Raw genomic sequence first — 23,143 nt, 5'->3', positions numbered from 1 at the left:
CTATGACATTTCATTTTCAATTCACATTTTTACATACTTTCAATTCTACGAATACCACATAAAGTCATTTTGAAATTCATTTGTTGACAAATTATGGTTTTTCTTTTATCATTAAAGAAAATAAAGAAGAATTCATCATTTGTTAAGATGGAGTAGCTGACATTTATCTTTATATATAAAAAAACAATTTATCATATTTAAATAAACTTTATAATACAACCTTGAAAAATATAAAAATCTACAGTAAAATTTCTTTTTGACAAGCACACTTTATTAAATACAAATTCCAAAATAATGAAATAATTAAAAATATTCTTAAGGAAGGTAGTAAGATTGTATTACTGTGAAATAAGTTTATAGTCTAATTCAAGGGACATAATGAAAAATATTCTGTCTTAAGCAATCTTATCTATATCAGTTCAGTTCTTGATGAGAAACTGGTTTTAAGAAAATAAAATACAGCTGGTGAAAAGTCTGAACTCCATGTTGTTTGAGGCAGGGCCGAAGAAAGTGTGGACACTTTGCCTGATCAATCCTCTCTTTGAAGGGTTATTATGTGAAAAAAGTATTTATTCTGCAAAGCTTGAAAGGACACACCTGAGAGCAATTAGTATGAACTATAATCAGAACTATCTATAAACGTAATGAGCCACTTGGGATTTAGTTACCTACAATAAATTCATGTGGGTATGTACCAGACAGACAAACAGATCAATGGGACAAAACAAGATAGGCAATATAAGGTAAAAGAGAGGTACCACTAATCAAGTAAAAGAAGGAATGGAATATTTAATAAGTAATGTTGTAAAAACTAGTTAGCTATTTGCAGGAATAAAACATGAGTTTAGAGTCTTATCTCACACCATATACCAAAATTAATTCTAGACGAATTTAACATATATATTTAAAATTCAAACTATAAAGTATATATTTCAGACACTGGGATGGAGAAAAAAACTGTTAAGCATCAAACCAATGGGATAAATTGTCAAAGGAAAGATATCCATATATATGGCTACACGAAGATTAATCACCTTTGAGTAAATTAATGCATCAGGGTAGCGCAGGGTTAACGACACAACAGGGATTAGGAATAGAATTAAAGTCAAGAGTGTGAAAAGATGCATAGAAAAAAAATTACGACTTCTGAAAAATTAGATGTGGCAACTAGGAGCATTTATAACCCTGAAGACAGAAAGTTAATAAAGAGATTAGAAGTTAGGATGCAGGATCTAAGTTGAGGAAAAGCAATCAGATTTGGGTTATATGTCTAAGAAATTTGGTGCTAGTAAGTAAGACCTAGGGTAGTCCTTTCAGAGAACTTCAGGGTTGAGGGCAGTGGCATTTTATTAGGCACAAAGCCTAGAGCAGATGACATTTTTAAGGGCTTCCAAATATATTTAAACCCTTATTTTAAAATAAGATATTGGTGGTAAAATTTGAAAAGAAAATAAAAAAATAGGGATTAGCAAATATTTAACATATAAAACATACCATCTTGCCAATGTCATTAAATTTATCAGTATTTTTTTCATAGCATTTAAAAACAATTTGGTAATATTTTTTACTTTGCAAGAATTCTCAAGAATGCACAATATTAAAAGAAAATATATAGCTAAAGGCAAATTCGATAAGTTACTTTTGGCCAAATAATTTAAAAAGAAAAATTATACAAAACTTTAAAATATTTATAAAATATTGTATCTAGTGAGAAATGTGGATTTTAAAACATGTTTGATCTGCCTAGGGTAGGATCTCGGGAAAGAAGAATACGTAGGACCTAGGGAGAGTCCCCGGGTGGCACAAATGGTGAACACGCTCTGCTGCTAACCAAAAGGTTGGAAGTTTGAGACTACCCAGAGCTGCCTCAAAGAAAGGCCCAGTGATCTACTTTAGAAAAGTCAGCCTTTGGAAACCCTATGGAGCACAGTTCTACTGTGACACACGTGGAGTCGCCATGCATTGGGATGGGGACAGGGGCTATGAAGATCTTAAAAGGACTCTGATTGAGGGAAAGCTTTGGCAAGGGGATTCCTGCATTCAAAAGGCAAGGAAGGGAGGGACTGAAGCACACGTACATGCAGAATATGTGAAAAATATGGTACTAAGATGCAGGATTTCAATGTCAAAAATAACATTTATTTAGCAAAATTCTTTGCTATTTTTGTAATTGTGTCAGTGTCCAAAAATCATAGCAATATAAATACGTATCTTTAATTCTTTAATTAAAATCATACTAACATCCAACTAGTAGCCAAGCTGATCAAATTCGGATGTTTTAAATAGTTTACTATTTACTTACAAAATTTAATATAATCTGCAACTTGATATATTTAAATACCATTATGAAAGTCTGCAGACATTTTGGAGCGTCTTGAACATTCCTGCGTGCATGTGTCGTGGAGTTTCTATTTTAAATCCATGTAGACAGAGGGCTACAGAATAGCCAAAGATATTGAACCCACAAATATAAGGGCATAATTTACAAAGTACGGTCAGGTTGCAACTAAACAGACCAGGAGAAATGGATTTAACTTAGAAAAGCTGTTTTAAATTAAAAACAAAAACAAAAACAACCCTTTACACTATTAAAAAGTGAGGAATGCCAAAGAGCTTTTGTTTATATGGGTTATAACAACTGATGTTTACAGTATTAGAAATTTAAACTGAGGCATTTTGAAAATATTTATTAACTCATTTACAAGTGACAAAAATAATCCATAGCAAGTCAACATAAATAACATTTTTTTTTCTGAAAAAAAACTATATTTTCCAAAGGAATTATTGGGAAGAATGGTATTGCCTTATATTACTACAAATAACATTTTTAAGATGAAAAATAACTATATTTTTTTAAGAAAGAGAAATCTAGTGAGGTAAGTATCATTACTTTATATTTTTTGAATGCTTCTTCAGTTTCTGGCTTACTAGAAGATAGCCAGATTTTCATATTAATCTCTCATAAGATATCATTTTGATTAATGTATATAAAAAAAATCTGGTTTCACATAGATGTGTAGTTAAGAAAGGGAAGAGTATTTGAATAGACTTTTCAGAAAATTGATATTACATCAAAACTTGATAGTTTCTTAAAGGTTAGGTATACTGTGGAATTTGAAATTATATTAAGGAATTTTTCATACCGAGTTATGTTAAAATCCATTACACTTTGAATTTATTTCTTTACCTATGCAGGATTTTTTAACATCATGCAGTGATCGTTTGGAAAATAAAGCTTCAGTGAGTTATACAGGTCTGTGAAATGTTGACACTAAAAACCAAATTTTCAAACAGAAGAGTTAAAACTTTTTAAAATCGTTTGGTTGCTGGTATAAAGAACAAGGAATTATTGTCAACATTAGGGAACATCTAAAATTCTAGAGGATGCAGAAGAATTTTTAAAAAGTAATAACAATTTACAACAATGTTCTTCACTTCCCATTCCAAGTGGTGAAACAAGATTAAATAGTAAATAGGCAAAAAGGTTTAGATAAATTCATGAATGACTGAACTACAGAGAAGCCATTTAAGGTAGAGTCCCTAGTTTGTAAGGCTGGCATTCTAAATAATAAATTGTGCTATTGTTGACAACAATATTGTTGCCAAGTATAAATGGCCAATTTGCTTGAAATATTGCCTCATTTTTCAAACTCTATCATTGTGCTACCAGAATCATTACATTAACATTCTGATGCACCCATATTGTAATTAATATGTCTTACATGCTGGGGAACAAATTTACTGTGAATGTTACTTACACACATAAACCTTACAAAGATCAATATCTACATTTTCTTTTAGACCTCAGTTTCTAGATGAGCAATTGTGAAACTCTCCTCTAGATGAGCTCTGACTAGTGCTAAGTATAGTATACTGGGAAAATGGCTTCCTAGGAAGCATGTATGTAAAACAGGTAGCAGGATTAGTGAGGCTACATCAAATCCCAGTGAAGTGGGTAACAATTTTATTCTCCAGATATGAAAACTGAAGCAAAATAAATAAATAAGGGAACGAAGTGAAGGTATGGAGTCAAAAATTGGTATTTTCCTTTAATTAAATGAATACTTCAGGAAAACAGCTTTTGAAGACTTGACGTATGCAGACAACTTCCACCTGGAACTTTCTTTGCATTGTGTTAGACACAGGGTAAGAGAAGGCCTTAGGGCTGTGCCTTCATGTGGAAAGTATAATCAAGAGAAGTTACATAAAAAATTCACTAGAACTTTCTTTGCATTGTGTTAGACACAGGGTAAGAGAAGGTCTTAGGGCTGTAACTTCATGTGGAAAGTATAATCAACAGCAAGTTACACAAAAAAATTCACTAGAACTTTCTTTGCATTGTGTTAGATACAGGGTAAGAGAAGGTCTTATGGCTGTACCTTCATGTGGAAAGTATAATCAACAGCTAGAACTTCAATTCCTACTTAATTTTTTAAAAAGTTTCCTCAGATTCTATTTAGACCAAATCATTAAAATGCGGTACTTAAGGAAGACATATATAATAAAACAATAAAATTCATGTGATTACGTGTTTTGTAAAAACAATTTCAATAAGATTGAAAAATTAATGAGAATATATAAAATTATAAAATATATGAATAAGATTCAAAATTTGGTTGTAACTTGTCTTTTCATGTATCAAAAGAACTCACTATTAGTTTACAATGCTTAATCTTTTTTTTTAAGGCACTAGGCTCTGTTTTACTTATTATTATTTACTTTGTTATTCATTTCAAGATACAATTATTTTCTCCTTTGAATTTTTTGATACTATGTGTTTTCACTAATGAAGGCATGATCATTAAAGGGCCAATTCAGAATTTTTGTTATGAGTTATGGATTCTGATACCCATTATCTGGGATGGCATATGTCCCAGTGGCCAGCAGATGACATAAATCCTGCCGATTTATGATAAAAATCCTTAAAAAAAGTTTTTTAAAAAATTTTATTTCTTAAAAATTTACAAAACATGGGGTAAAAAATGAAGGCACTTGGCAATGACTGCATATACATTTTATCCTAATCTCCTTCCTCTTAGCCTTTTTATTATTTTTCATGCAACTTTTCAAAACACTGTACAACGCTTTCTTCCTTACTGCAAAAGCAGTACTTAGAGCCCAAATAAATAAAGCCAAGGGATTTGTTAATCGCAGAAAAATTACCACAGCAATGTCTTCTTTATCACCGTAAAAGCAGTACTTAGAGATCAAGTAAATAAAGCTAAAGAAATTTGTATCTCAGGAAAATGACCACTACTATGTATTTTTCGTTATAAGGAAAGCAATACTAACAGCTAAGAAGAAGACACAGCTGCTCTGGAATACTTACTGCAGAGCTTCTCACAGCGGTGCATTCTACACATAGAAGCAATGACTGGGTCCTAAGATTGAATGCAGGGTGAGAATAACTTACAAGAGTTCCAATCTCTTGAAAAGTACCACTGCGATGCATTATTCCTTATTGGCAAGGCATTATATTATTTGCTGTTCAGAAGCCAGAAAAGAAGGGCACCAGTAACACCTGGAAACAATGAGAAAATGAGCACTATGGCTGAATGAAGACTGGCAACAGCTTATTCTCACAGTCTCATGAGAACATAGTAACTGGGGGTCATAGTGAGGAGGCTTATGTCACAGAATTAAAGGCAAACCTGCCAAAAGTTTACGAAATTCACACACTCAGGAGGCATCACCTAAGACAATGCTCAATCTACACAAAAATGAGGCTACCACTCAGGATTTTTGAGTTTCACACATCTCAAAAGGCGACCCTCTTGACGCTAAACGAGTTCAAATTGGGCTACCTCCTTTCCAAAGGGCTCCAGAGGCATAAAAAGTGGGTGGGAGACTGTATGTTCCACAGGTCTTGAAAGGGTTATACTTATTCAATCTGTATGCTGAGCAAATAATCCCAGAAACTGGACTATATGAAGAAGAAAGAGGCACCAGGATTGAAGGAAGACATTAACAACCTGTGATATGCAGATAATACAACCTTACCTGCTAAAAGTGAACTGGACTTGGAGCACTAACTGATGAAGATCAAAGACAACAGCCTTCAGTGTGAATTACACTTCAACATAAAGAAAACAAAAATCCTAACAACTGGACCAATGAGCAACATCAAGATAAAAGGAAAAATATTGACGTTGTAAAGGATTTCATTTTACTTGGATCCATAATCAATGCCCGCGGAAACAGCAGTTAAGAAATTAAACGACACATTGCATTGGGCAAATATGCTGCAAAAAACCTCTTTAAAGCGTTAAAAAGTAACGATGTCACTTGGAAGACTAAGGTGTGCCTGACCCAAGCCATTGTATTTTCATTAGCCTCACATGCATATGAAAGCTGAACAACAAACAAGGAAGACCGAAGAAGAATTGATGCCTTTGAACGATGGTGTTGGCAAAGAATATTGAATAAACCAGGGACTGGCAGAAGAACGAACAGATCTGTCTTGGAAAAAGTACAGCCAGAGTGCTCCTTAGATGCGGGGATGGTGAGACTTTGTCCCAAGTACTTTGGACATGTTATCAGGAGGACATCTTGCTTGGTAAAATAGAAGGTCAGAGAAAAAGAGGAAGACCCTCAAGAAGATGGATTGACAGAGTGGCTGCAACAATGGGCTCAGACATAGCAATGATTGTGAGGACAGTGCAGGACTGGGCAGTGTTACGTTCTGTTGTACACAGAGTCGCTATGCGCTGGAACTGACTAGGTGGCACCTAACAACAACAGGCTCTATTTAGGAGTCATGGTGGCACAATAGTTAAGGGCTCAGCCGCTAACCAAAAGGTCAATATTTCAAAATATTTCAAACTTACCCAGTGGCTTCACAGAAGGAAGACCTAGCAATCTGCTCCTGTAAAGATTAAAAAAAAAAAAAAAAAACCTAGAAAACCCTATGGGGCAGTTCTACTCTGTCACATGCAGGCGCTGTAAGTCGAAATAGACTCAATGGCACCTAACAACAACAAGAGGCTCTGTTTAATATCATTGATAATTGCTTAAATTGGTATTTTATTTATTTTCAGTTTATTCAAGAGATAGTTTTAGTAATTATTTTTTAAGATAAAGTTCAACCAAAAAGAAGAGATGTTAGCTTATTGTATACTTTCATAATGTTACCCAATGACTGAGATCTGGACTATCTAGGTTCAAATCCCAGGTCTACCATTTAGTAGCTGTGAGAATTTGGGCAAATTACTTCTCTGTGCTTCAGTTTCTTGATCTATAAAGTGGCGAAAACAACAGTACCTGCGTTATAGGTTGTGCTGATAATTACATTAGTTAAACATAAAAAGCACTGAAACAATCCTGATCATGTGGCATGAGTTCAATAAATGTGATCTATTATTATTACAGTAATTCAGAAATGTAATTATAGAGAATAAAAATCTAAATTCAAACTTGAAACTATTTATTTGAACTCAGATGCTTCTTCTGCAAGAGTAAATATAGAGAGTACACAGTTTGTACTCTCTATATTTAATGAGGACTACTTTGGTGTTTGCGTGTAAGCGATATTGGTAGGGAATCTCGGGCTAAGTAATCATGTTAATAATTTTAACAATATCCAGTTGAAACAGAAATAAAGAACAAAAGACCATTCTTGGATGATCTGCAAAGCTGAATGAATAATTTACACATCTTTCTGTGATTCCTTGCAGATATCATGGAAATCAGGACAGTGGCAGTTGGAATTGTGGCAATCAAAGGGGTGGAGAGTGAATACTATCTTGCAATGAACAAGGAAGGAAAACTCTATGCAAAGGTATTGATAAATTAATAGCTTAGGCTTAATTTTTCAAACTTATTTTGGTCAAAAGCATCTTGCCTTTCTGGAAAATAAAAATAGAATTAATTTCTTTCCGACTATATAATTTAATAATTTCACTAAAACACGTTATACCTGAACATTAAGAAAAGATGTTTTCTGTGTGGCCTTAGACAAATTGCTTAAGCTGTCTGGACTTTGCTTTCTTCTTCTGTAAGATTAGTTGGATTAGCTGACCTCTAAGGATGCTTCCAGCTCTAAAATTCCATGTATACTTTAGATGCTTAAAATCTAAAGTTTCCATCTGTCAGTATTAAAGCTCTTTTTGTTAAAGTTCATCCAATTTGCACATTGCTGACATGTAAATTCTTGGGGAAAAAATCCTGAAGTGTTCAGTTTGTTTATCAACAGCAATCTCACAATCACGGGCTTTGATCTGTAAGTGCTGACATTGTTCCCACTTTCTTGCAATGCAAAATATGTAACATTTCATCCTGCTATAATAAAATATAATTGGCTTTCCTTTGCATTCCTACAGCCCAGAACACTGTCTGGCACAAGCTAATTATATAATAACATATGTTTCACTGAATGAACAAATGAATAAATAAAGGAATGGTTGAATAAATGAACAAATTTTTACTTTCCATCACTATCAAAAGCAGCACAGTGGTAAACAAAGAAAAGTTGTATAATATGTCCAGCACCTACAAGGGGCAGAGGCTCTGCTAACTATACAAATTCCCAGTGGTTAGGGAATGAGTGGCGTGGGCACAGCAATGAGAATGGCTAAGTAGGAGAAAATGGCTCCTAACACCAGAAGAACAGTAGAAACTGACAGGCCAAAAAAAAAAAAATAAAATAAATAATAATAATAATTGAAACTATGTTGCTTAACTAAATGAGTATCATCTTTTTTTTTTTATTTGTTTAAGATGCTTGTTTTACAAATATGCTACACCTATGCACTGTTTGTTTGTTTTGATATCAAATGAGGAAACTCCAGTGGATACTGGTTAAAAGCTATGGCTGCTAACCAAAAGGTCAGGGGTTTAAATCCACCGGGCACTCCTTGGAAACGCTATGGGGCAGTTCTACTCTGTTCTATAGGGTCGTATGAGTTGGAATTGGCTCTATGGCAATGGGTTTGGTTTTCGGTTTTGTATCAAATAAGGAGCCCTGGTGGCACAGCGGTTAAGAGCCTGGCTGCTAACCAAAAGGTTGGCAGTTCGAGTCCACCAGCTGCTCCTTGCAGACCCTATGGAGCAGTTCTACTTCGTCCTGTAAGATTGCTATGAGTTAGAATCGACTTGATGGTAATGTGTATTTATTTATTTATATCAAATAAACTCCATTAGGCCCAATCGACCACAAGTTTAAAAAAAAAGTCATGTATGTTTCAATTCTACCAAATAGTACCTGCTTACTCTTTAATTGAGCCTCTCTAAAATAACGTTTGTTTGTTATTTTGAACAGAAAGAATGCAATGAAGACTGCAACTTCAAAGAATTAATTCTGGAAAACCATTACAACACGTATGCATCAGCTAAGTGGACACACAGCGGAGGAGAAATGTTTGTTGCATTGAATCAGAAGGGGATTCCCGTACGAGGGAAAAAGACAAAGAAAGAACAAAGAATAGCCCACTTTCTTCCTATGGCAGTAACCTAACTATACATGGTATCTAAGAAACCAGTTCCAGCAGGGAGATTTCTTTAAGTGGACTGTTTTCTCTCTCCTTTCCTTTTCCTTTTCTTTCTTTCTTTTTTTTAAAGTAACCAAGAAAGGCTGGAGAACTACTGAAAAACTGATCAAGCTGGACTTGTGCATTTATGTTTATTTTAAGAGACTGCATTAAAGAAAGATTTGAAAAATATACACAAAAATCAGATTTAGTAACTAAAAGTTGTAAAAAATTGTAAAACTGGTTGTACAATCATGGTGTTAGTAATAGTAATTTTTTTTTTCTTAAATTAATTTACCCTTGAGAGTATGTTAGATTTGATTATCTGATAATGATTATTTAAATATCTCTATCTGCTTATAAAACGGCTGCTATAATAATAATAATAACGCAGACTTGTCATACGAGATACGTCAGACCTAGAGGCTGCTGGAGTGATTGTCAGATAATGAAGCCGACGCGAACTACGGAAGATGAGCAGCATTTGAAATGTTTTCTACCAAAAAATAATAATCCACTAAAACTCGAAGACAAAAAGAATGTTCTCAAAAATTCTATTATGGAATTGAATCAAATAGGTAGTTTTTCAAAAGTATAGGGTTGGGACATGCTTGTATCTATTAATAGGAACAAAATTCTTAAGGCTGCTCAAATTGAAAGGATGTTACTAAAAGAACGTTTTAAAAACTTTTGTATATAAAATAGTAATAATGATGATAACACTGTACTTCATCTCACTTGCCACAAAATAACATTTTATAAACCCTGAAAGTAAAATTCAGAACCCTTTAAGTAACATAATCTATTTTTTGTATAATTCATATTTGGGAGTATGGCTTTGAATAATGTTCTTCCCACAAATAATCATGCTTTTTTTCTGTGGCTACAGCATTAAACTCTATTTTAAGTTGTATTTGAACTTTACTGTTTTGTTATTTAAGTTTGTTATTTATAAAAAATAATCTTAATAAGTTGTATCTGTTTCATATGCTTTCAGTTCTAAAGGAATAACAAAACCGTCTGGCTCAGCTGCAAGTCCTCCCCCTCATGACTGCACCGAGTCTAGGGCACAGCACTGGCCCCAGCAAACCCTGGATGGCAGACAAAAATGGCAGCCTGCAGCCCAGCTCCCACTAGATTCCTGCAGGGAACAATGCAAAAATGGGAAAAATGCTTTGCCACATACTCCTGCCAATTGAATTGGATCGCATAAGTGAAATCACTGAAGATAAAACAACTTATAAGATTTTAAAGTTATAATATATTTGAGTTTATGAGTGGAAAAGTATCATTTAAAAAAATGCCTATTTAAAATTAGTAATTTTTTTTTAAACTCTAGAAATCTCTGCCCTCCAAAAGATGGCAGCATCCAGAGTTGTTTTTCTGGTGGATGGGAAGAGCACAGAGCCCAAAGTGGAGGACAGTTGAGGGACTTGAGGCCCGGAACGTCACGAAGGCCAGAGGTCAGGCTCCAGAGAAAAAGGTTATCGGAAAGATGCATTTCCACTTCACAGTTCTTCCTTCCACTGGTAGATACTGGTGGTGCTTTATGTGCTTACCAATAGGAAGTCTATATTTATCTAAATTAAACTGAATGGTATGCTCATCATTATGGTTCTCATTTCAAAATATTTTTCATTCAAGTCCCTTTATTTTACATAAATATTATCTGGCAGTGCATTTATAGGTGAAAGTTATATGAAAAGGCTAAGTCCGCAGGAACAACAGATTCACTTGGTTTTCCTGTGGCTCACCTATACCACCAGGCCGCAGGAACCTAGAAAGAACCGCCCTCCTTACATATACTCTGGGATGATGCAATGAGTGACGCTCTGAACTGTCATCAGATTCAAGGGCACCTTGCCAGGCTAGGTTCCAAGATTGGGCTTCTGTGACTAGCACCTTGTGAGCACATCACGGGCAGAGGAGGATACATGTTTCACTTTGTTTCCTTAGTGCCCAACACAGTGTCCGTCCATAATTATTTATTTGAAATCATTCAATGTTTGAATATCAAGAAAATTCATAATGAAACTAATCTTACATTTTAAAAAGTTAGGGTAAAACATGACTATACAGAAATTTAAAACAAAATAGTGTATACATATAAGATATGAGAGTCATATTAGGACCAAATGCTTTTTGTCACAGAGTTACAGTTACCATTAAATTATACCGTATAGCTGAATTAAGTAAAATAGATAAAAAAAAGATATTTAGTAGTAAATCCATTCCTGTAGTATATGTCATTGACACAATCTTTTTAGGAGCATCTGCTTTTAATTGTTTTTTTCTCCTATTTTTTTGTACTTATCATGCAAATTTTAGAAAATGAAATTGCACTAATTTAGAATTCTTTGTCCCTCCCCATCACTTAGAGATGAGGAAATTGAGATTCTGATACACCCCAGGTCATGTGGCTGGTTAGGTACAGAGCTGCCACAAGAGTCTAGGTCACCTAGCATATGCTTTTCACTCTTAGATTATGAGGGTTATTACCCAGTGGCTCCTTTTTTTTTTCTGTTGAGATATGATCTTTACATTTGCATATAAAGTTGACATATATTCTGGCAATTCACTTCATATGCAACGATTAATCTATACTGTCATGATTGACTCAAAAGGAGCAAAGAAATGATGAAATTCCTAATCCTAATTCCTATTCAATTCTTATGTAAACCCCTTTATTTGGGAAGGGAGGGCATTGCACAAAATATCCTGATAAGCAGAGCAACCATCTCTAAAATGTTCTTCGGAAGAGGAAATAGGTTTAATACATAGGTTTCCAACAATTAGGAAGGGGAAAATTAAATAAAATAGTATGAAATGTTAAAAAAGTAACAAAAAAGTTATGTGTGATGTAATTGGTATATCAATTTTTGATGTAATTGGTAAATCAGTCGCGATATAAATTATCACCTTAAAAATAACTTGAGTTTGCTATAAATTTAACTTAATGATAAAAGGGAAGAGATAAAGTAGATGACCTCTTCAAACTTTCCATCTCTTACGTGTTTTATTTTATGGTTTTTTAGAGTGTCAGGGAACATAAAGACTGGCTATGGGACTCAGCTACATTCACAGTAAAAACAGTTCTATAACCACAAATACCCTAAAGCCATATCCTTCACAATTTTCTACTGAAACACCCATAAGAGTAGACAAGAAAGAATTATGGCCTAGGGAATAAATGCAAAGGTTATCCACAAAGACACAAAATTCCTTTCTCTTAGAACTCGTACTTTTTGCATTTTACTCCATAATATGAAAAAATTTGCAATTAGTAACACTAAGCAAAGCTGACGCTTCAGAAAGATGTACAGGGTTTATCATGTCGCTTCATTTATACCCCTACCCCACTGCCATATACTTGGGTAAGAATAAGACACAAGAAATCATATAGCTCCCATAGTCCAACTTTATATATAGATAACACAGGGCTGAAAACACAAAAATTTTATTGAAAATTCACAATGTCTAGGAATGATATTGAAAATATGTAATGACCAGTACAGGTAGTTCCTGGCCAATCAGAACATCTCACTGATCTATCAAAACGTATGCGGGCCACTGTGACTTACCTGCATGCCAGATGTCGACCAGCCCTGCCCATTTCTATGATCAACCTAAAACATGGTTTTTGGAAAATATCTATTAATTGGTCTCTCTGGTTTGACTTCTTAATGTATATCTTAACATGAAATAGTTTATTAAAACCTCATGTCTAACTGTCTTCAGCCTTGTTGTCAGTCTATTCCACTTGTACATTTATCCAGTGAAGCTGCTGCCTTCAATGACAGTGACTTGTTCCTTCAGGTCTACACATGCTCCCACACATCTTCCAACTTTGAATCATTTGTCAAGAGAATTTACTTTCTCTTTAGTTGAGAAGTCTTGACAAGAAGCAAAAAATAATAAATGAAATAAAAAGTAATAAAGTCCTGGTCTCTTCTCAACAATCCTTGACTCTTCTCAAACTACACCTGTCATGGAAGGTGCCACTTACGTTTTCCCTTTCCTTTCTGACTACTTTGTGGCTCCATTTTCTGAATTCTCATCATTGAATTGATGAGGGTCTACACAAACTGATTTTCCTTCTTATCATCAGTACTATATACTAATAACTAAAGTATAAAGAGAATACTAAAAGTTATCTTGAAGATGACAGGCCCTTCTCTCAATGAATCCAGCCATGTATTAGTTACCTTTTGCTGTATAGCCCTAAAATTTAGTGGCTTAAAACAACAAATGTTTATTATCTCACAGTTGATGTGAGTCAGAAACCCAGACATGGTTCAGCTGGGTGCCTCTGGCTCAAAATCTCTCAGTAGGCTGAAATGAAGGTATTGGTCAGGGCTACAGTCATCTATCTCAATGCCCAAATGCAAGAATAATTCACATCAGTCTCTCGCCCACCACGTGGGCCCCTCCCTAAGGCTGCTCACAACATGGTAGTTTGTTTCCTCCAGAGCAAGGAATCAGAGAGAGAGAGAGAGAGAGAGAGACAAGAGAGAGAGAAGAAAGGGGGAGAGTGACAGACAAAAAAGAAGCCACAGTCATTTTATAACCTAATCTCGAAAGTGGCATCCCATAACTTCTGCCTACACTCAAGGGTAGGGGACTATACAAAGGCATGAATACCAGAAGGTGGGATCATTGGGGCCATCTTACAGGCACCTAACATAGTCATAACTTGGATGTTTTTAAGGCCACTGCCACAAGATGGAGTTCTATAACCAAACCAAACCAAACCCAGTGCTGTCCAGTCGATTCCGACTCATAGCGACCCTATAGGACAGAGTAGAACTGCCCCATAGAGTTTCCAAGGAGTGCCTGGCGGATTCAAACTGCCTACCCTTTGATTAGCAGCCGTAGCTCTTAACCACTACGCCATGAGGTTTTCTGGAGTTCTATACAAACAAACGTAGGGCCTAATAATTCATGGCTTTTAGTGGGGACCCATTCTGCAGAGAAAAAAATGAAGAATATATGTTATCCATGGCAAGATTATTGCTCTTTTCCCGTGTAGTCCCTTCCCACACAGAATAATTAATAAAAAGTTTGAACCGTAGTCTGGAATGCGTATCAGCCTGGGCTGTGCTTCCTTAGAACTCGCAATGTAGCTGGAAAACTAACACTATCACTGTGCCTGCACATGAAGGAAATAACTTTCCCTTCGGACTCAACTTGATGATAACCCTTCCCTCCACTGTCCTTCCTCAAGAGAATAAAATCATAGATGCCAATTGAAATTCTATTAAGCCATAGAGAGTTTTCTTCTAGATTGTCGTTGTTGTTAGGAACCTTCAAGTCGGATCTGATTTATAGCTGGTTCAAGTCTGATTTTGACCATACGAACAAAAGAATGAAACACTGCCTGGTCCTGCTCCATCCTCACGATTGTTGATATGCCTGAACCCATTGTTACAGCCACTATGTCAATCCGTCTCATTGAGGGTCTTCATCTTTTTTTGCTGGCCCTCTACTTTACTAAGCATGATGTCCTTCTCCAGGGATTGGTCACTCTTTTTTGCTTTCTATGTATTTTTTAAGAATAATTAAAAAAAAATTTATTGTGATGTAGGTGAAAGTTTACAGCTCGAGTTAGTTTCGCATACAAAAATTTATACACACATTGTTTTATGTGACCCTAGTTGCTATCCCTGTAACGTGACCGCACATTCCCTCCTTTCCACCCTGGATTTCCCATGTCCATTCAAGCAGCTCCTATCCCTTTCTGCCTTTTCATCTTACCTCTGGACAGGCACTGCCCATTTAATCTCATATACCTACTTGAACTAAGAAGTACGCTCTTCAGAGTATCATTTTGTGTCTTATAGTCTGGTCTATTCTTTGTCCAAAGAGTAGGCTTTGGGAATGGTTTTAGATCTGGGTTAACAGAAAGTATGGGGGACATGTCTTCTTGGTTCCTCCAGTCTCAATCAGACCATTAAGTCTGATCTTTTTACTAGAATTTAATTTCTGCACCCCACTTTTTTCCTGCTCCATCAGGGACTCTCTGTTGTGTTCCCTGTCAGGGTGGTCATTGACACTAGCCAGGCACCATCTAGTTCTTCTGGTCTCTCAGGCTGATGGAGTCTCTGGTTTATGTGGCCCCTTTAGACTCTTGGGTTAATATTTTCCTTGTGTCTTTGGTGTTCTTTATTCTCCTTTGCTCCAGGTGGGTTGGGACCAACTGATGCATCTTAGATGGCCGCTCGATAGTTTTTAAGATCCCATACACCACTCACCAAAGTGGGATGCAGGATATTTTCTTAATAAACTTAATGTTATGCCAATTGACCTAGATGGGACAGATTCCTCTTGATAACATGCCCAAAGTGTGTGAGACGAAGTCTCATCATCATTTCTAAGGAGCATTCTGGCTATACTTCTTCTAAGACAGATTTGTTTGTTCTCAAAGTGGAGGTAATTAGTCACAAGTTGCCCAAGATCATCTGAGGATAAGAAGATCTAAACAAACTTGAAAGCAATTGCTATCAATGCTAGAAACACATTAGAATCACCCATGGTATTATTTATTTATTTGCTTATTTATTTTTTAATAATGAGGCCTAAGCCCCACTTCAGGCCAAATGCATCAGAATATCTGGGATGGGGCCTAGGCAATTTCTAAAGCTCCCAAGGAGATTCTAATATGCCTCGTGGGTTGAGAGAAAAAAACTATTTAGAAGCTATACCATGTTTTCTAATATGATCTTAAAGTCTGCAGTGCTTCCCATCTGGTTTTTCTGGATGCCCCCATATATTTGCTACTCACAGTTGGGGCTAAAAGGATACTTAAAATCTAGAAAAGGAGCTAAAATTGTTTTTTGCCCTGGCACAATTATGGAGTACAAAACACACAGTGGGAATCCTCCCACCATAGTCTATTCTCAACACACAGTACCCAGAGTGATTCCATTAAAATATAACTCAGATCATGCAATTTGTCTGTTCGAAATTCTGCAATTATTGTCCATCACTTGGAATACAAGCCAAAGCCCTTAGAGTGTCCCATTGGTAGCATTATTCGTAATAGTAAAACTTAAGGAAAAAATCTAACTGTCCATTAATAATGGACTGGATAAAGAAATCATATATATTAATGCAATGAAACAATGTAGAACATTGATAATGAACTAAGCAATATGTGTCAACTCAGAGGACTCACCAACCTATCTGATGCTGTGAAAATTCAGAAAAGAAATGGACTGCTTCTGTCCAGGATGGTTAGGGAAGTCTCACATAGGAGTTGGGATGTATACAGGACTTTTCACTCAAATACTGCTTGAACTCTTACTTTAGTAGGCTATAATGGAAAATATGGTAGGCCAAGGAATGATATTAGAAAAAGGGAAAAGAATTCATTAATAAAGAAAATAAAAAGAAATATAGTTAGTTCAGGGCTTAACAAATATTTTTACAAATCCAATTTTAAAATAAGTATTTTAAACTATTTTAAAACTATTATAAGACAATGTGCATGCCATAATTTTCATTAATTATTAATTGCAAATCTAGAAATCAAGCCTCCCATGTCAAAACTATACAGTAAGGCCTGTGAAAACTGGACGCTGCGTAAGGCAGAAACCTGTCAGAGAAGGAAAACTCAAACATTTTCCACTAAAATGAATGACAGAAAAGTAATAAGATTGAACCCTCTTGAAGGTAGAAAACTTATGAGACCAGGAAAAACAAGGCTGTCATAGGTTTCAATGTATAAATATTTGAACTTCTATCAATTAAGAAAATTGAAACTCTGCCCTGGCATAAAAAAGTTAAGTCTGTACAATTTAAATCAAGTAAAGTTGACCTAACAAGTTTGCTAAAATAACACACTAACATCAGGTAAGTCTCAGCTGTAGCTACTATTCACATGATCACATGTCTTGCAGTTGGGTGATACTAAATAAATATTAAACATACTCAGTTATGACATTTTTATTAGATTTATTTTAACTAAGTAAACGAACTTTTTTTTGCACTAAGGAAAAGTTGCAATTATAAAATAAATTCATACTAATAAAAAATAACTTTTATCTGTTTTGCATACTAGAATTCTAAACATGTAAATTTTCATTTGTAAAAAGTTATTTTAGAAGGCCTGAAAACCACTGGGCTGGGGAGATAGCACTAGAATGTTATTAAGCCATATATATTTTTAATAAAATGACATTCACTTTTTTCCTGATTTTTAACTTAACATATATTCCTTGAAAATTTTTCAAATTTCTGAAGCATATAAAATAAATTCACTTATAATTTCACTACCCAGTAACCACTATAAAGATTTTTGTTTCCTGCTATTTTTCTAGAAAAAGATCTATCTGAATTCTGCTTTTATTAATTTCACATGATCTTATGAACATTTTATATCACTAAACTGAATAAACAGCTTAAAATGTGAAGAAAAAATTTTTTTTTAATTAAAAGATTAGTTTTTGTGAAAAGTAATTTGAATGTCATGAAAAAGATGTGGTAAAGGTGGCTGACTAAAAACTTTGCTGTTGAATTAGGCATGGGCAAGACAACAGGAAAACAGTACTAAAAATCTAGGAGATTTATGCAGTCAGATTTCTTGGCAAATATTGTTGAATTCTCAGTCCATTTAAAAGGAACAAACTGGACGTTACAGACAATATTTAATAGTCATGATATTTATTAGAATCATACTCAGAGGAAAGGACCTAGCCCTGCATAAAAAAACTAACGAACGTGCATTTTTGTTTGAAGTAAACAAAATATGCAATACTTATGTACATTTTAATTAATTCCCACATTAGCAAAAATTTCTATTAATAAATCAATTAATAGATGATTGCTAAATAAGCAATAAATTATATTAATTAATCAATTAACAGGTCCTACTTTTTTTTTTCACTAGCTAGACGATAGGGCTTTGTTTTCACTTTACTATATTCTTTATTTTACAAATCTCCAATAAGAGTAGTTGGCTATATTGATCACTTAAAAATCTTCATTAATATAAATATGAACATTTCTGTACATCTTTATCTTTCTGATTATTTCCTTAGGATAATTATAAGAAATAGAATTATTAGGTCAAAATAACCCTTAAAAATAAAAATTGACAAATTAATTTTCAGGAAGTTTTTTCTTTTTTCCAATTTATACTGTGACCATGGGAGTGGATAATAGTCTCTCTAATTTTTATGCTCAAAAATCGGTCAGCTTCTATTCTTGTCTCTCTTCCTTTTCACTATCTGGTAAATCACCAAGACCAGCTAACCATCTCCTACTAAACATACTCTCAGATTTCTCTCTTTCTTGGTCCTTTTTTTTTTCTACAACCTCATTACTTCATGTCCATTATCGTTAGGTGCCATAGAGTCATTTCCGACTCACAACAACTCTATGTACAACAGAAGGAAACACTGCCCAGTCCTGCTCCACCCTCACAACTGTTTGAGGATGTGTTTGAGAACATTGTTGCAACCACTGTGTCAATCCATCTTGTTGAGGGTCTTTATCTTTTTCTCTGACCCTCGACTTTACCAAGCATGATGTCCTTCTCCAGTGACTGGACCCTCCTGATAATATGTCCAAAGTATGTGAGGCAAAGTCTTGCCATCCTGGCTTCTAAGGAGCATTCCGGCTGTACGTATTCCAAGACAGATTTTGTTCATTCTTCTGGTGGTCCACGGTATATTCAACATTCTTCACCTTTACCATAATTCAAAGGCATCAATTCTCCTTTGGTTTTCCTTGTTTATCGTCCAGCTTTCACATGCGTGTCACGTGACTGAAAATATCATGACTTGGATCAGGTGCACCTTAGTCCTCAAAAGTGATATCCTTGCTTTTTAATACTTCATGTCTAGAAAACCTGCTGTCGCCAAGTCAATTTCGACTCATAGCAACCCTATTGGACACAGCAGAACTGTCCCATAGGGTTTCAAGGAGCGCCGTCTGTATTTCAACTGCTGGCCTTTTGTTAGCAGCCAAGCTCTTAACCACCGCGCCACCAGGGCTCCACTTCCTGCTTAGAGTTTAGCAATTCCTCTCAATGATTCTTCTGTTTCAAGTTTCTCCCATCTCAGATGATGCCTACCTAATTCCTTAATCTTCTTAAAATACTACTTTGACTACATCATTTCTCAGTTGAAGAAGTGCCATGATTGCTAACCAAACGGTCGACAGTTCAAATCCACCAGGTGCTCCTTGGAAACTCTATGGGGTAGTTCTACTCTATCCTGTAGGGTCCTCGTGAGTCGAAATCAACTCAACGGAAACTTTTTTTTTTTTTTTCTTTTTTGTGCATATGTCTATTCGGGTGATGGCTCTTATTTCTCTAGGATATATTCTTAAGAGTGGGATTCCTGGACCGTATGGTATTTCTATTTTTAGCTTTTTAGGAAGTGCCTTATCATTTTTCAAAATAGTTGTACCATTTTGCATTCCTACCAGCAGTGCATAAGAGTTTCAATGTCCCCACAGCATCTCTGACATTTATTTTGTTATTTTTTTATTAGTGCCAGTAATGTAGAGGTGAGATGTTATCTCATTGTGGTTTTGATTTACATTTCTCTAATGTCTGATAGCCAGAATTTCCTCATGTGTCTGTTAGCCACCTGAATGTTTTCTCTGATGAAGTGTCTGTTCATATTCTTTGCCCATTGTTTAATTGGACCGTCTTTTTGTTATTGCAGTGTTCAAGTATTTTGTAGATTTTAGAGATTAGACCCTTGTTGGATATGTCATAGCCAAAAATATTTTCCTGGTCTGTAGGTTCTCTTTTTACTTTTTTGGCAAAGAGTTTAATTTTTAGGAGCTCCTAGTTTTTTTTTTCCTAGTTATTTAGTTTCTCTTCTGGTGTTTGTGCATCATCAGTTATGGTTCGTATACTATTTTTGCCATTTTTTAGGGCTCCTAGTGTTGTCTCTATGTTTTCTTCCATGATCTTTGGTCTTTGGGTCTTTGATCCATTTTGAGGTGGTTTTTGGGTATGGCGTGAGGTATGGATCTTGTTTCATTTTTTTAGAAATGGACATCCAGTTATGCCAGCACCATTTGTTAAAAATCTGTCTTTTCTCCATTTAACAGACTTTGGCACCTTGTCAAATATCAACTTCTCATAGATGGATGGATTTATGTCAGGATTTTCAGTTCTGTTCCTTTGATCTATGTATCTGTTGTTGTACCAGTGCCAGGCTGTTCTGACTACCGTGGCTACGTAACAGGTTCTAAAATCAGGTAGTGTCAGGCCACCCACTTTGTTCTTCTTCTTCGGTAATGCTTATTTATCCAGGGCTGCTTCTCTTTCCATATCAAGTTGCTGATTTGTTTCACCATGTCATTAAAAAATGCTGTTGGAATTTGGGTCGGGATTGCATTGTACCTGTAGATTGCTTTGGGTAGTACTGACATTTTCAGAATGTTAAGTCTTCCTATCCATGAGCATGGTATGTTTTTCTACTTATGGAGGTCTCTTTTGGTTTCTTGCAGAAGTGTTTTGTAGTTTTCTTTGCATAGTTCTTTTATGTCTCTGGTTAGGTTTATTCTTAAGTACTTCATCTTCTTAGGGGCTATTGTAAATGGTACTGATTTTGTGATTTCCTTTTCGAAGGTCTCTTTGTTGGGGTAAGGGAATCCAACTGATTTTCTTAACCACTGGTGGCACAGAGGTTAAGAGGTACAGCTTCTAACCAAAAGGTTGGCAGTTCAAACCCACCAGCAGTTCCTTAGAAACCTTGTGGGGCAGTTCTACTCTGTCCTATATGGTTGCTATGTGTCAGAATCAACTCAGCAGTGGGTTTGGGTTTTGGTTTTTACTGAAATCTTCTGTTAGTTTCAGTAGCTTTCTTGTGGATTCTTTTGGGTTTTCTGTGTATGGGATCATATCGTCTGTGAACAGGGATAGTTTTACCTCTTCTTTACCAAGTTGGATGCTCTTTATTTCTTTTTCTTGCCTTATTGCTCTAGCGAGGACATCCAGCACAATATTGAACAAGAGTGGTGATAAAGGGCATCCTTGTCTGGTTTCTGTTCTCAAGGGGAATGCTTTCAGTCTCTCTCCATTTAGAATGATGGTTTTGTATAAATGCCATTTATTATGCTGAGGAATTTCCTTTCTACTGCTATATATTGAGAGTTTTATCAGGAGTCGGTGTTGGACTTTGTCTAATAGCTTTTCTGCATCGATTGATATTGTTATGTGATTCTTTTGTTTCATCTGTGGTGGATTATGTTGATATGTTGATTGATTTTCTAATGTTGAACCATCCCTGCATACCTGGTATGAACCCCACTTTTCACAGTGTCTTTTTTTTTTTTTTTGATATGCTACTGAATTCTATTGGCTAGAATTTTTTTGAGAATTTTAGTGTCTCAGTTCATGAGGGATATTGGTCTGTAATTTCCCTTTTTTGTGGTGTCTTTGCCCGACTTCTGTATCAGGGTTATGCCAGCTTCATAGAATGAGTTCGGGAGTATTCTTTCCTTTTCCACACTCTGAAATAGCTTGGGTAGTATTGGTGCTAGGTCTTCTCTGAAAATTTGGTAGAATTCTCCAGTGAAGGTATCTGGGCCAGGGCTTTTTTTTTTTTTTTTTTTTTTTTGGTTGGGAGTTTTTTATTACTTCTTCAATCTCTTCTTTTGTTATGGGTTTGTTTAGTTGTTCTACCTCTGTCTGTGTTAGTTTAGGTAGGTAGTGTCTTTCTAGAAATTTGTCCATTTCCTTTAGGTTTTCAAATTTGTTGGAGTACGATTTTTCATAGTATTCTGTTGTGATCCTTTTTATTTCAGTTGGATTTGCTCTGTTATCACTCATCTCATTTCTTATTTGGGTTATTTGCTTCCTCTCCTGTTTTTCTTTTGTCAGTTTGGCTAATGGCTTGTCGATTTTGTTGATCTTTCCAAAGAACCAACTTTCGGTCTTGTTGATTCTTTCTATCGTTTTTGTGTTCTCAGTTTCATTTATTTCTGCTCTAATCTTTATTATATGCTTTCTTCTGGCGCTTGAGGAAACCCTGGTGGTGTAGTGGTTAAGTGCTATGCTGCTAACCAAAGGGTCAGCAATTCAAACCTGCCAGGCACTCCTTGGAAACTCTATGGGGCAGTTCTACTCTGTCCTGTAGGGTCGCTATGAGTCAGAATCGACTCGATGGCACTGGGTTTGTTTTTGTTTGTTTGTTTGTTTTCTGGTGCCTGAGGGCTTCTCTTGCTGTTCTCTGTTTGTTTGAATTGTAGGGTTAATGTTTTGATTTTGGCCTTTCTTTTTCTTTTTTGATGTGTGTTTAGTGCTATGAATTCAATTTGCGGGGTAGTTCAGCTGGTCCTTGGGCGCCCATTGCCATTGGCTGGAAGGACTAGGGGGCCACCATTGATTCTCAGGTTGCTGTCATGGGAGGCTAGATGGAATGGGTGGTACCTCTGGTTACTTCTTAGGGGGCAGGGTGGTGTTGAATGCCACAAATCTGCAGATTCCACCTGGCTGCTGCAAGTGAAAATGGGTCAACTGGAAACCCTGTCCATTTTGTCCTAGTGAGGGCATGTTGTGCTGGGTCAGCCAGCAAGGCACTGTTGTGGGTGATCTGCAGGGATAAAGAACACTGCAAGTCCATACGCCCCTTATACCAGTGGCTGGGCAAAGGGGTGGTTGCCTCTGGTCCAGGGCCATGAGTTCCTGGCTTAGGGGACATGACAGTGTTGAATGC

At 35.7% G+C, this 23,143-nt stretch overlaps 2 protein-coding genes across 2 annotated transcripts in view; one reads left to right on the top strand and one right to left on the bottom strand.

The window, feature by feature from the left end:
- FGF7 (fibroblast growth factor 7) overlaps positions 1 to 13,211 on the top strand; it is a 75,991-nt gene extending 62,780 nt beyond the window's left edge. The window contains exons 3-5 of the mRNA XM_049897725.1: positions 7,674 to 7,777; positions 9,257 to 9,460; positions 10,462 to 13,211. Of these exons, the coding sequence (XP_049753682.1) occupies positions 7,674 to 7,777; positions 9,257 to 9,451 (299 nt within the window). The 3' untranslated portion in view covers positions 9,452 to 9,460; positions 10,462 to 13,211. The remainder of the gene's footprint in view (positions 1 to 7,673; positions 7,778 to 9,256; positions 9,461 to 10,461) is intronic.
- The window catches only part of FAM227B (family with sequence similarity 227 member B), a 342,173-nt gene that overhangs the window by 162,852 nt on the left and 156,178 nt on the right, over positions 1 to 23,143 (bottom strand). The window lies entirely within an intron of this gene.

This window comes from Elephas maximus, chromosome 10, assembly GCF_024166365.1.
Source record: "Elephas maximus indicus isolate mEleMax1 chromosome 10, mEleMax1 primary haplotype, whole genome shotgun sequence".
Lineage (NCBI taxonomy): Eukaryota > Metazoa > Chordata > Mammalia > Proboscidea > Elephantidae > Elephas > Elephas maximus.
Note: the sequence above shows the minus strand (reverse complement) of the source record. Positions and strands in the feature narration are given on the sequence as shown.